We start from the raw sequence: 14,785 nt of genomic DNA on the forward strand, positions 1-14,785 counted from the left end.
TGTATAAGATATTGAAAGTATGAATGTAAGCAAAGCCTTTTTTTAAAAAAATGCAAATATATTGCTTAATTCGTTAATGTATTTGTATCAATGAAACAAAGAAAGTTCATAAATACTTCCTTACACTTAAAACCAGTTTCAGTGCTAAACACAGGTAGTACCCATCCTTTTAGAAGGCATCACACCAGAGCTTCCAAAATGCAAAATTTTCATCTTCACCTTTCTAGTAATTAGAGACTTTCAGCCTTCTTTTTATAACTGTCTAGGATGCTGGTCAAGTCTGACAATAGATCTTCAGACATGAATTCTTCATAATCTCTGTAAATTTTCACATTCTGTTCATCAAGGTATTTCTAGAAAAGAGGTATAGAAAGCTCTATTAGCTCTATCATGGTCTGTATTGTACTGATTCTGCTAAAGCATTTTAAGCAGTCATTGCACAGGTTAACTGATTTCAGTTAAACACTTTCCTGAAAGACATCTACCAGAAGCAGGTTTAACCTGACAGGATGTTACTGCTGAAACTTAATGATCAGTTCTAATTATTTATACCAAAGGTTTTGTCAACAAATTTAACTAGAATCTATGGATTCAGTGCAGCAGCTAAATAACTGATACTTCCTTAGAAAGAGTAAGTTCTAATTTCCAACTGCAAATGTCTCTAGAGAGATTTAACTCTGAATATGAAATTTTAGCTTACCGCTATGGATGCTATATGAGTAGCAATCGTTTCTATAAGACGACTCAAGTTTCCACCAACTTTTCTGTTCTCTTCTGTTGTTGCTTGCAAAACAACTTGATATCTAAAAGGTAAAGATACTCAGAAGATCATATCCATAATTAGAGAATTCCTGGCATTTAAAACAATCACCTCAAGTCTGATTTATCATCATGTTTGCCATACTTTTTTCTCTATAAGTATTAATTTGAACCAAGTTAAAGTATATTAATATTCAACTTAAAAAAAAAAACAAACTGTGTTGTGCTAACTGATAAGAAACAATGCGTCTTAGAGTCAGAATACTCTTTTCAGACTTTGAGGTATAAAATGCAGTTGTCATCTAAGTTGGAAACAAACTAATTTTCTTGCTACAACCATATATATATTAAAAAAATAATTACATGGAAAACAGGAGTTCTGATATAGCAGACAAATATTCTAGCAAAATACTGTTGAGGAAAAACATCTTTCAGTTGTTAACTTATGAAATTAATATGCTGAGACGGATACATGCTGAAACAATTCTATATTAGGTTCAAGAGCATATCTTTGAAAACCAAAATCAAAAGGGAAAACATTGAAGTTACGAGTCTTACTGTCGTTGGAGATCATGCAATTCATTTGTGGCTTCACTGAGACCTTCGTTGACACCACTCTCAAGTAATTGTTTATGCCTTTTTAAGGATTCCAGTTCATTTGCACATTTTTGCTCTTCCTCTTCTGTCTCCTATAGTCACAAGGAAAGAGGGGGAAAAAGCTGCATAGCTCAGGAATAGTTTGGATTTTTTTTCTTCTTTCTATTACCTGATTACATCCTAATGCTTAAATTCAAAATTAACACAAGTAACTCCAAGTTCAGAACTGAATAAAAAATCCCCAAGGACATCCTTCCCAAACTTAAAGTTTAAGGTATTTTCTGTATCATCTCCCTCCCTGAATAAGCCTAACCTTCTCTTTATGCCTTTAACCATATTTAAAGGCCTGTGTTGCAGGTATTTTCCCTTCAAAGTTAAACTCAAAAAGTATTCCTTAGATAATCTAAATAGCTTAGAAATGGCACATCACGAACAACTGTTTCTAGATTAAAAAAATAAAATCCCATTTGAGTAAGAACACAGCTTTTCCTTTTTGTGTCAGAGAGTAAAATTCTAAGTAATTATCTCTTCAAGGAGAATGACACTGTTGATGCTATACAATCCACAAAGCCAAACAAAATTCTGCCATCAGTTCAACATGCAATTCTGGTAGATTACTGAAACATCATCCTTCAAAAGTAATTTTAATACTTAAGACTTACAAACAGCATTTTAAAAATTACAAGAGGAATTACATGACTATGTCTTATTATAAACATCTGGTGGCAACTGTGTATTTTACGAGCTTATTTTTAGAGCAAGGTACATGCAAGAACACAGATCAAAAGCTAAATTTCATGTGATTTGAAAAAACTAAACTAAATTAATTGCCTTTAGCCAACCCAGCAGGTATTAGCAGTGAAATAACCCTGTTTCATGGCTATAGCACAGGACTTTGGATTTACAAGAGCATTTATGGTAAACGCTATTTTAGTTCAAAGAAAATTTTTCTGCAGGGCACCACAGCCCCACCAAAGCTGTGCTGTCAGAAAAGTTGGGAGGTACCAAAATAGCCACTCAGTTTTTAACTGAGAGGGCTACGTTTTGTTGCTAAACTATAAGTGAGGAAAATGATAGGGACTGCTACTGTGCTAGGAAAGGAATCTAAAGCAAGAAACAGTTTCAGAACATTAAAATATTTAACATGCTTTTGGTCAATCATTATTTTCCTTAGTTTTTACAGAAGCTGATTTAACATGCTTACGAAAAACTGTAAATGTATTTATTATATATAAATTGATTAGACAAGGCAGATTCTGCTAATCCTAAAATCTCCTTCAAGCACATGCTCTGAGATATCCTGAGGTCAGATGATTGCTGCTGCTTTTATTACTAGATGCAGTAATTTATGATTTACAGGATCTGCTATAGTATGATGCCAGATTCTCTTACAAGAAAGTGAAAACTGATTCAGTTAAGGTAGCAGTCAAATTGGTTTCCTGAAAAGAATGAAAAAATCCTGTAAGAGGAAGGAAAGAAGGCAAAGGCAGAGGCCCAAACAAAAATGCAAACCAAAAACTTATCTATAAATACAAAGATTAAGGATAAGGATATCACTAAAGATAAGCTGTCATCAACCTGTAAGAAATTCTACCTTAAGCTTCTGATGATAAAGATCATCCAGCTTTTCAGCTTCTTCTGTCAGCATTTTCACACTGCGTTTCTTGTCCTCTACCATTACGTTCACCTAGGATGAAAACAAAGAAATATAGTTCAAAAAGAATTCCAACATACAAATCCATGCCATCAGAAACAAAACCTGGTAGCTCAGAAAAAAAATTAAACCAGTCTACGTGGGATATGCCCAGCCCCTGCCCTGCAGAGAGGTCTGCTGATAATGAGGTTGCACAACCTCCCAGCAGAATCCCCTTGGAAAAAGCAGCACTCCTCAGTTACGGCGAGAGAGGACACAGACCCATGATCCTCTGGAAGACCCTATGTAGATCCTTTGTAATCCACTGGCTTTTACCCTCTCACACCCACCCCTGTATCCCCATAAAAGAAGCCTGGCTAGCTCAGTCGGGAGAGTGAGCTTGTGACTGGCCACCTTTTGCGGGTGCAAGACAAAGCCACCTATGCGGGAATGCCACACGGGCCTCTCATCTCTCTCCTCCTGGTCTGGCCTGGAGACTGCCTGGCAGAGCAAGAGCTAAAATCACCAGCTGAAAATCACTAAAGAGCTGTTAGCCTCTCTGCAAAGGCACTCCAGTGGCTGAGGGAAAGCTGTACAGGCCTCAGGAAGACAGTTCCTCGCAGGGCCATCTCTCTGGACCGGTTACAGCTTCCTGGGTCTGAGCTACAGACCCCACAACCAGCTGCCTCAAGGCTAGGCTGGGATGGCATTAACTGTCTTCATAGCAGTCTGTATTGTTCTTTGTTTTGGGTAAGGGGCTAAAACAGTGTTGGTAACACAGTGTTTTGGCTATTGCTGAATAGTGCTTGCACAGCATTCCAAGGCTTTCTATCCCTCCCAGGGCCCCTCACTGAGTAGCGCAGGGATAGGCAAGAAATTGGGAAGGCGCACAGTCAGATCAGCCAGCCAAAAGGACATTCCATACCACATAACATCATGCTCAGCGATAAAATCCAAGGTAAAGGTAGAAGAATGGGGAAATAAAATTCTCCCTCTTTCAATCCATCCCCAACCCATATTGCTAAAAACCTTCCTGACAACAATTTGTCAGTGATGGTAAGCCACACAATCGACTGGAATGGGCAACTTATTAAAAACAAGTATTTCCAATGTTTACGGTCAATTATGTAAGCTACATAAACTTTAGTTTAGGGAATACACAATATTTAAACCAACAAAGACACCAATTCTTTGAAAAACTTCTAGGTCTCATCACAATTAAAGCAGTTTTCTCACAGCTTCTCCCCCTCTACTTGTCCTCAGAAAAACCCCAACCAATCCAACAAACCAACCCAAACAAAAACCAGCCCACCACACCACTCTTCACCCCTGCAAAAGGTTGAATGAAAGCAGCACATAAGGTTTTAGGGTTGGTATCATAGCCCTAATCTTCATTAACCAACACACCTGTTCTAAAGTATCTTCCAAAGTAATTTTCCGTTGAGTGGCTTTACTAATTTCTTCCTCAGTCTGGTTGATGATCTCCATGAGGGGAGCCTGTAAAATATGCATACAAGAAGATCTGGTTAATGCAATTTGCTTATTTGAACCAAGATGCACCCCAGTACATCTTTTCCTTCTGTTTTTATTTAGGCTACTGTATTCTCCAATACCAAATTTCTTTCATATACTAAAATGTCATTATGGTGACTCATCACACAAGCTTTTCAATGACATTTCATTGTGAGATTGAGAGACCTTTCCAGCATTTCCAAAGAAACACTTTTTTTTTTTGTGACTGGTAACCAAAGCCTTTAGTGTTGACTTTACTTACCTTGATCTGAGTTCTGTATTTGACTAGGCAATTTGGTCCTGCTTCAGGATTAAACTGAATCTCAAAGTCGTGGCCTCTGGAATTCTCAGCACTTACTGGAATTAATTTCAGCTTTCGCGCCAGTTTATGATACTCTGCTAGTTGCATTTCAATCTGCTCAGAGGAGAAGAGGGCTTTAATCATAGAAGAGATATAAGAGGAAAGCTTTGCAAAAAGTATTCATATAGTACTTTAAACAAGTTCCTGAGTTGCTCTGTATAGACGTGATTCCTTGTTACACCACAGTATTCAAGAGCTGTATGTAATGCCATTCCAGCAGTTTGCTGGATTGGATACTGTTTTACGATTCTCTCGGAGTTTGCTCAGCAAAGTTTCTCAGTGTATATGGCTGACACTGGATGCTTTCACCTGTGGTTTTCCAAATTCATCTGCCATAATTTTACCTGCCTCAACTTTTTGAGAATTAGCTGATAGGAAAGTAAAAACATGCTGGACAATAATACTAAAACAATCATCCAATTAAACCAATACTAAACCAACCATCATGTCAATGTGCCTTCTCTCATTAGTTTTGACAGGAAATGCCACACAGCCACATATCCTTATAACAAACTAACTTGAGCATGCCTCTAAACAAAGCTTATTAAATGCTCTAATTTCTAATTAATGAGTGCTATTTATATGCAAACACTAAAGAACCCTATTTTTTTTTCCAGTTTTACGTGCTTCTTACTTGCACATGAGGAATTTAAGTTAATACAAGTGCTTGATAAAGGGTAACCTTGCCAAATACCAAATAAATTTGAGAGTATTTTTCTTTAGTTCTCCATCTGGCAAAGCAGCAGCTTTTAAATCCCATCACTTACAGGACTATATCTTATTGTTCTGTTTGAAGCAATTGAACTTGCACCTTGAAAGATGTTACCACTTCTACATAAATGACTAATCTGGCCCTAAATGCATGCAAAGCAATTGATTCAAATTCACTAGTTTTGCCATACTTCCTTGCTATGAAATATTAACATCAGCCTGAAATTTCTTGTGTTATCAAAGCATTGGCATGCTAATGTTATCAAAGCCCTTAATGCTATAGCAGTGAGAGCTGACAGTGCTGCATATTCTAGCTACATCTCTTACGATCCAGAAAAGAAAAGAATACATTTCCAGTAAGCACAAAACAGAAAAAGGTGGGGGGGGGGGGGGGGAAGAAACATTTTTCAGAGATATTATAAACAGAGGCCATTCTTGTCAGTTTTGCCTGGTTAGATACATGTATGGTGTTGTTAGATTATTTAGGAAAGAAGTTAGCAATACTCCAATTTTAAGCTTTCATGATGAAAACTGACAGCCACCTCAGTGTAGTGGGGTTTTCACATACCGCTTCTTTATTCCTAGCATATTTTAGCTCTTCATTCCACAGCTGATGTTCTTCTGCTTCCACTTCCTTAGTCAGCTTGTTAATGGTTTGCTGCAACTCATTTCTCTCATGATTTATTCTCTGAATGTCCGCAACGGAGTACTTTTGGTTATCAAAGATGTGCTGGAGCCGGGCATTCTCCTGCTTCATTGCTTCTACTTCCATTTCTAAGTTCACAAAACATTTGTGAAATGGACATAAAATGCCAGCCTATATACTTCAACCTAACCTCCGTATTTTATGAGTAAATAATATAATTATTTATTACATATCATTATCATTTCGCTACTCTAGTGTACTAACAGCTATTAGACAAGAAAAATCTTTATTAGCAATTCATTCTGGAAAGTTTATTTGTAGCATCATCATACTCCAAGTATCTCGCTCTGTCCTCAGGCTAAGAATTAGAATTATTTTAAGACTATTTCTAGCTTCACTGTCCTGACTGTGATCAAGGCCTTCTTACCCGTTGTCTCAACTTCATCATTAACACTTTCCATTTTTTGATCAAGGATGGCTATATGAGATTCCAGATTAGCCAAATAAGCCTGGTATTTCTGGACATCAGCTTGAAGAGATGATTTCACGTTTCGTAGTGTTACTCTACGATCCTAGGAAGTGAGTGAAAAGAACAATCACTCTTAGATTAATATAAGCTAGTGACTTCACTTTCCAGACAAGACAGTAGAGTAATTGGTCAATATCAACAGCACAAATATAAAACTAAAGAACTTTAATAATTTTTTATCTCTGACAGCTGAGTCAAGTCAAGCACCTTTAAAATAACAGCATAGAGGTTAAAAAGATTCTTGTATTTCAGCATTAAGTCTCTCATTTGCATTAGATCCTGCTTTTAGAAATTCTTATTACAGGTAGTTCACAACTTAATTATAATAATATACAGAGGGCAGATAAAACTAGGGCATGGAAAGCTGGGAATAAACCCAGCACACATTTTGCTCAGTTGGCAGGAGTCTCAGTTTGCCACCTGCACAGCCACTAACCCATTTTTAAACTCATGATGCATTAAAAGCAGAATCCAGCTTTTCAAGCAAAACATTTTCCCTAAAATATATTGTTACCACTGAATCCCATGCCTCATGCCAACACATTTAGAAAAAATAACTTTGAGATTTATATTAAAAAAAAAAAAGTGGTTCAAGTATTTTATTAATATTTCAGTCAATACAAGACCTTATTACCTGGAAATATCTGCACATCCTTAAACAAATATTGACTGAAGACTCCACAGAAAATGCCTTGTCTTATAATGGTACAGTCTGTAAAAACCCGTCCTAATTAAAATCTCAAAGCACTGAAAATACTTTTCCATGTGTTATGTATCATAAGTATCTTCATTCAGAAATGGTCAATAACAAAATTCAACTCCACCATAAAAACAGAGACATAATTTACTAACCGGCTCACTTTCCTTTTCTTTTTCTAGTCTTGCAATCTCTTCTTGAAGTCTTTTGTTTTCAGCTGCTAAACTTTCTATCTGGAATTCATCTATATTAAATAAATCCTCTGGGGGAGAGGAGAAAAGAGAGTGGGGTTACAAATTAATCTCACTTAATATCACCACCTGAGTATCTGAACATTAGCTTCAGCACAGTAAATACCCATTATCTGGACAATTCTTTTACACTAAAGAAATAACTAAAAACAACCAAGAAACCCATCAGAAAAACCTTTCATTAAAATGCAACCAGGCAAAAACCCCAAAACAAACAAGAAGAGAAATGGATTTCTCAGTCCTTATGTCAAAAAGACTTCAAAGTCACTCCTCTGAGTTAAGAGTTTCCAAACTCTCATACAGCCCATACCACAGGATAGTACACAAGTCAGACTACCTTGCGAAGCTAGAACAGATCAAACTTATTTAACAACCTCTTTCTTATCCATATACTTCCTTGCCTCTTGAGAAATCTTCTCCCTAACTTCACTTAGCCTTTGCCAAACAATGGGGTGATTATTTTTTCCCACTAATATCCAGTAGCATTGTGGTAGCTTGTTCCCTCTCCAGCTGATGACTCTAGTTTGCAAACAAAGTGTCCTTATTCTGGCTTTTCATAGGAGAGCACAGAAAGCAAGAAATGTTTTTCTTGCTTGTTCTCAAATTCTGTTTGTATTTCTATAGGTGGTGAAATGAGTGAGTCAAAAAAACCTAACAGTTTTCTACCTCCCTGGAGACAAACACAGGTGCATACCAAATCATAAACAGGAACCCTCACAACACAGTTTGGAGCTCTTGCAGACTGTTTTTAGAGCTTTAAAAGCTGAACTTTCTTTCTTATTAGGTGTGCATCCTCTGACAATATTTTTCTTTTTTTTTACTTTTTAACTTTGTCAGACAGAAACAAGAGTCATCTGCATAGATGGAATTTGCATCTGAAGAATTGTATACTGGTTTTCTGCCACAAAGCCATTAAAAAACCAGGTGACACAGCTACAGCTGATAGCAGATCATGACCCATCCATCTGTACTGGTAAAAAGTTGAACTGAAAGGTACTTAGGAATTTAGGGTTCCCTTATCTCAGATCACTTTCACCTGTAAACTGAACAAACTGATGCTAGGAGAAAAGAAACCAGTAACACAATCAAATATTAATTAAAACTTGAAAACTTACTTAATTTTGACTGCACTTCAGCATCCAATTCTTCAAAAGTATCTCTCCCTTTCATGAAAAGCTCGTAGCATTTCACAGAGTAGTCCATGAAAAGCTGCAAACAATTTAAAAATCTTTCATTTCAACAATTCCAAGGCCTGTAAAATATCTGGATAGTCTAAAGCTATTCAATCAGTGGAATTTAAGACACCAAAAATATCTTTCACTGTTTTGATTGTACTTCTGTAAAGTCAACTTTTTTCCTCCCTTTGAACACAGAATGTCAAAAGATTATATTCAAGCAGAAGGAGGCACCTATAATTCACATTAAGAAAGGTCTGGAAATGGTATATTTTTCTAGGATATTTTACAAGGATTGTAGGTACAATATTAAAGAATTTTTTATCTTGATGCATATGATTCTCTCAGGCTACTTTATGGAAAATGTAGATCTGTTTAACAGACCTCTTCAGGAAATATTACCATTAAAATTCCAATCTGCAGATGTCAAAGAACTAATCTAGAATTAAAGAAAGGTTACCTAAAAAGAATTTGCTAGACACTAAGTTACAGATGTTTCAGAAGCAATTACACCAGTATTGTGAATTTTGTATCAACATATATGCGTGTCAGTGTAGAAGAACATATTTAGTTTAAAAACATTTTTACTTGCCAGCCATCAGGTTGTAACCTTAGTCCAAAATTATGATTTAACTTGATTTTTGCAATTTTCTAATTAAATGTTTTAGCTTATAATGCAACCCCTTCCAAACACCTGTTGTGAATTAACACTGAGTTAAATCTGAGTAGTACTAATAATCTATGATAAATTAAAAAGAAAGCAAGCTATTGGATTTTTAAGTGCCTGAATTACATTGCCACCCTATTTTGTGTCTCAGAAATAAAACTTTATAACCAATTTTTACATAGTAAACTGAGTAGATATTGGCAGAAGCAACTATATTTAGAATTAAGTCGCTGTCTTTACCCTGCACTGCTATTAACCTCCAAAGTCTTGAGTGCTAAAGCAAAATATACCAGAAACTCTACTAAAACAACAAGCAGCATAATGATTCCCTTTCTCCACAAAGGAGAACTGGAGAATAAGGCATTTCTGTTTAATACTCTGTCTTCATCAATAGACAGGCCATGATGCCTGCTCAGGAAATAGTTCACCAGCTTTTTATAAAATGCTATTCTACTTCCAAGAAAGCATTGTGAATATAAAAGGGAACAGAATCTATAAATACATGACACAACAATCTAAACTGTATTTAAATTGTGTCGTTACAGCACATGGCAAAGTTCAGTTGAGCAATTCCGATTCTCATTTAACTTTTTATGGTACCTTATTATGTACAATTCCATCATCTGTCTCTCCTCCCCAGTTCTGTCCTTCATCAAACGGTGGCGCATTTTCCCTCATGGCAGTGTACAGCTGAAAAGCAGAGGTGGACACACAGAGCAAATGTGAAGACATCCATTAGTTTTCATATTGGTTTCATGATAAGAAGCAGAGTAACACTGGATTAGGATTTCAGCAAGCAGGTTGTAATGAGCCTGTGCTTAGTTGACTAAACACACAGGTAAGGAGGCATGAACTGGACAGTGAACACTGCCAAATTGTCTTGTGTCTTTTCAGCAATAAAGGACAGGATTTTCATGGGTGCTCAATTCAGCAGTGGTGAACTTCTGTCACAGATTCCAAATTTTGCTCAGACCTGAGCTGGCAGCAACAACAGTTACCACAACTAAAAAAAAAAAAAAAAAGCCCAAACCAAACCAAAATTAAATAAAAACACCCCACCCAAACACAAAACTTGCCACTCTGTATAAGAATTACAGGACATTTGAATAATTTAAATTGAAAATTCCATCCTTCGACTTCAAATTTAGGGGAGAATGGCAGATGTCACAACATCTGCACTGAAGATACCAGTTCTATTCAGTGATTATACCCATTAACTTCTCACATTTAATGTATATATGTCAGCACTTCCCCACCTTTTTTTATACATTAATTTGTCCAGTGCATACATTTAAAGAAAAGAATTATCATAATGTAACAAGAAAAGCTTATTTAAAAGTTACTAAAACATAAGGCTAAGGGTCAGCTCCCAGATGACAGCTAAGAACACCTACCTTTTTCTTTACATATATGTTAAACAAGGAGATTTGTAGAAAATATTTACTACATCTGTATTGAAACTAACATTCCAGTCTGCAAAGTGGAAATATTTATCTTAAGACAAATGTTACCTTGACACAATCAATTAACCAAACCAGAGCTGCCACAATCTGAGGCCAGGTGTGTGGTGCTCCCACAGTGTACATGGAGCTTTTTGAAAGAGGAAAGGGGTACCTATAAGGCCAAAGAAAATACATTTTTAATAGCTGTGGCAAACAGTGATGGAAACAAACCAGTACATTTTGAGAATAAAGAAGCACAATGTAGATGAAGGCACAAAAGGAAGAGCAAACTCAATTGTACTTTATACTGTACATCAAAGGAAGTAAGTTGAGTTCTTACAGCACTATTTTATTCAATTGTCATGGGTTTCTCATTTTGTGATTCATAGAATATCTTGATTTGAAAGGGACCCTTAAAGATCAACAAGTCCAACTCCCTGCTCCTCATAGCACTGCCTACAACTAAACCATATGATTAAGAGTGTCATCCAGATGCTCCTTGAACTCTCAAAAGACAACTTAAAGTGAGTTGTCAGAATTAGTCATTTTATCCAGAATTACACTCTTGGTGCAGCAGAGTGTAATCCTTTTCAACATTTCAAACTAGGTCAGCAGTTTCAGATGTTACAGATTAAAACAAAGTTTTATTAAAGTGCTGAGAACAAAGTGAAGTGAGCAAAACAGATTTACACCTACATTTACGGAGCCCAGCACTTTCACACCATCATGGGTTCAAATCTACAGGAGTAAAATACACTCCTTTGTTTTTTTTTTTAATGAGACTGAAAATACACAATTATCAACAGGCAGAGGATTTTCTTTCTTGGAAAACGTTGGGGTGTTAATGATTTCAAACACTGAACAAATTCAGCAATAAACCACTTGGCTACTTAGTTGTTTTTTTCACCTTAACAGTCATTTTTGTTATTTCCACATTCTGCTTTGAAAGCAGAATGAGAAAAATTGCAGGAAAACATATTTTAAACTAAATTAACTTGATCCAAAATTCTGGAAATTTTAGTTCTTAGATTCTAACTGAATGAAAAGAAAGGTCTGTAAAAGAAAATTGTGTCTTGTCTCTAAGTTTTATACAAGTAATCGATTAAATTTTACATTAAAAAGCAAGATTCCAAGAGCTAGTAGTTCTGCAAGTTCAAATATAAAATGTATAGTAGACTCTGAAAGTCAGAGTAAACCTAGAGCTAAACGAAAATGAAACAAAACAATCACAACCTTGTACTTTTAGAGTCTCATCTGAATGAAGAAACCTCTCCATTCTCCCCAACTATCAATGCAGAATTCTGAGCTTTTAAATTTCTAGCCATAGCATATCTATTTAGCCCAGGAGACTAACAATAATCATCTTACCCAAGCTCTTTAAAAACTTTGGGAATCTCCTCTTCAAATTTTGAGTCAGGCAGTTCATAAGAAGGGCATAGGAATCTATACATAAAGATGAAGATTTTTAAAAAGTCCTTAACTGATGGAGATTGTAGCGATTTCATGGAAACATTAGGGGCATAAGCATTCTCAACGAGGAACTGTGGGAAAGAAACATGGAATACCAATCACTAAATCTTAGGAGTTGAAACCAAGAGAAATGAACATTTTGATTAGTACATTTTACACCTTGTAACATATGTGCAGAATAGGTTAATATGTTACCTCACAAAGCTTCTTGATACATTGTTGGATGAATGCCTTGTCATGAAGGGGCCTGGGATCCTTGATCTTTTCTGTCCCGAACACATTGTACTGGCTGTTGCGTGACCCTCCACCCCCACTCGCTCTAAGAGCAGACAATAAATACAGGTCTTGTGACAATACATATAAAGAAGAACTCTCTTAACATTTAAGTCACAACAATTGCTATTTTTATGTTTTCCTTTGTTATACAAATGAAGTTTTGTTGAAGGTCTCTTAATTTAAGGTGATTGTTTTTCCAATCAACCTGGAAGCCACAAGTCACATGTACCATAAAGGGATTACTGCATCCTAGATGAATACTTTCTTCATTTTATTGAAAGAAACAAACTTTTAGAGAGCTGAAAAATACCCCAAAGATAAAGAAAAAAATCATGTTGGCCACTGTAAATAAAGACTAAAATATTTAAGGAATACTTAAAAGAAATAGACCCCTGCAACATTGGGGTCCTATGAAAGAAGATACCCACAACACAGAAAGTCATGAACTAAGAAAGATTATAGATTTTTGGAAGGTTTGTATCTTAGAGGGAAGAAACTAAGGCAGAGTGTATTACAGATGTTGGTCTTCCTTAAACAGGAAAATGTGTTGAGATACTCTTGAGGTCTGCAGTGCACATCGTTCCCAAGAGAAAAAAAACAGCTCCCAAAGCAATTCCTACTCCACAGCATTATTGTTTAGTGATCAAGGACTGGAGGAAGGCAGACCTGAAGGTCTGCTTACCTCAGCTCCATTATTCCCTATAATAAAAATCTGTCAAGAAAGAAAAATACCAAAATTACATAGGACCTTTTTTGTTTTAATTTACAGTGCTGAGAACAAAAGCTATCCATACCCCTTCCCAAAACAGCTGACTTTTCTTTCTGAAGCTCCAGATGTAGGTTTGCTCATGCTCAGCTTCCCAAAGGTGCTTCTGTCCTTCCTGAGGAATAGAGAGAAGGATTCAAGTGACTATTTCTACCAATTCATGTTTTGCTCATACAAGAGCTACTATACACGCACTCATATATTCCTAAGCACCTTCATCACAGCAACATCCTAGAAAGGTCAACTGATGCACTCAGCCACCTCCTAAGAAACATGTAAGAAAGTGTTACTGTTTGAAATATGACACAGGTACACAAAAAGGTTAAAGAAAGTATTTTTGCAAAACTGGAGCACTTGTGCAAACATCCTTGGCTGCAAGGAGCCTTCTTTTCACTGTTTCCATTTTTTCCCTCAGTTCCTATTCACACTCTCAAACACACCATGATAAATCTCTTCAGAATTAGTTCTATATACTTATTTTTAGCAACCTGACCAGCAAGACTTACATCTGAGGTGTTTGAAGACCCATCTTGTTGTTGTCCTGCACTCTCAGTGCCATCATAGATTGCCGACCGCTGTTTCCAGCAATACTTGAACTTCGCCTCATTGTGACTGAGCTGTAAATCACAATCCCTCAGTATTGGAAAATCCAGGATCTAAGGATATTTTATTTTCTAAAAGCCACAATGATTTTCCAAAGGCTCAGAATAAACAAGTAGACCTGTACATTAGATAAAAAAAAAAAAAAAAAAAAGAAAAAGAGAAGAAAGAAAAAAGATTGATTATGTTATACTCCAGAAATATAAAGGAGCAGCCACAGTCTTTTAAATCAACTGTTTCATTGATGAAAGTGTCAGTGCTTATTCCAAACCTGCTGTTTTGCCTTTCTTTATATTTGGTCACTTCAAGCCTACAGGTTCCAAAAGCAAAAGAGCTTGAGAAATTTTTCAGTTCAGTCCACTGGGAAGAAGGCCAGACTACCATAAATACTGCTTACAGCACTTCAGCCATACATCAGCTCCCGAGCCGCTAATTCTGAGTACCCATTCATTTGCAAATGATCTCCCAGTATCACAGCATAATAACTGGGAAGCCTAATCTGAGATAATAATATGGCTCTCTTCAGACTATGCACGCAGAATATAAATCAAACTGGAATATGAATACCATTGTCCCCACAGTGGCATTAGGGGGGAATTGCAAGTAAACAGAATTAATTCAGGAAAATAATGCCAGCTTCTGCCCTCTACAAAGGTTATATTTTATTTATGGGATGGGCTTAAATGACTGAAT

At 36.3% G+C, this 14,785-nt stretch overlaps 1 protein-coding gene across 1 annotated transcript; it reads right to left on the bottom strand.

Moving 5' to 3' along the window:
- Nucleotides 1–230: 230 nt before the first annotated feature.
- On the bottom strand, nucleotides 231–14,099 carry NDC80 (NDC80 kinetochore complex component; the record flags this gene model as incomplete). Its single annotated transcript, XM_082301818.1, has 16 exons — nucleotides 231–353; nucleotides 701–803; nucleotides 1,318–1,448; nucleotides 2,951–3,043; nucleotides 4,397–4,486; nucleotides 4,764–4,916; nucleotides 6,142–6,347; nucleotides 6,647–6,791; nucleotides 7,601–7,707; nucleotides 8,812–8,905; nucleotides 10,139–10,228; nucleotides 11,050–11,152; nucleotides 12,349–12,521; nucleotides 12,646–12,769; nucleotides 13,521–13,607; nucleotides 13,999–14,099. 16 exons carry the CDS (start codon nucleotides 14,097–14,099, stop codon nucleotides 231–233), a joined length of 1,923 nt encoding a protein of 640 aa, XP_082157944.1.
- Between the last annotated feature and the right edge of the window lie 686 nt (nucleotides 14,100–14,785).

The sequence above is a fragment of the Coloeus monedula genome (genome assembly GCF_965178545.1).
Source record: "Coloeus monedula genome assembly, chromosome: 1".
NCBI classification, from domain to species: Eukaryota; Metazoa; Chordata; class Aves; order Passeriformes; family Corvidae; genus Coloeus; species Coloeus monedula.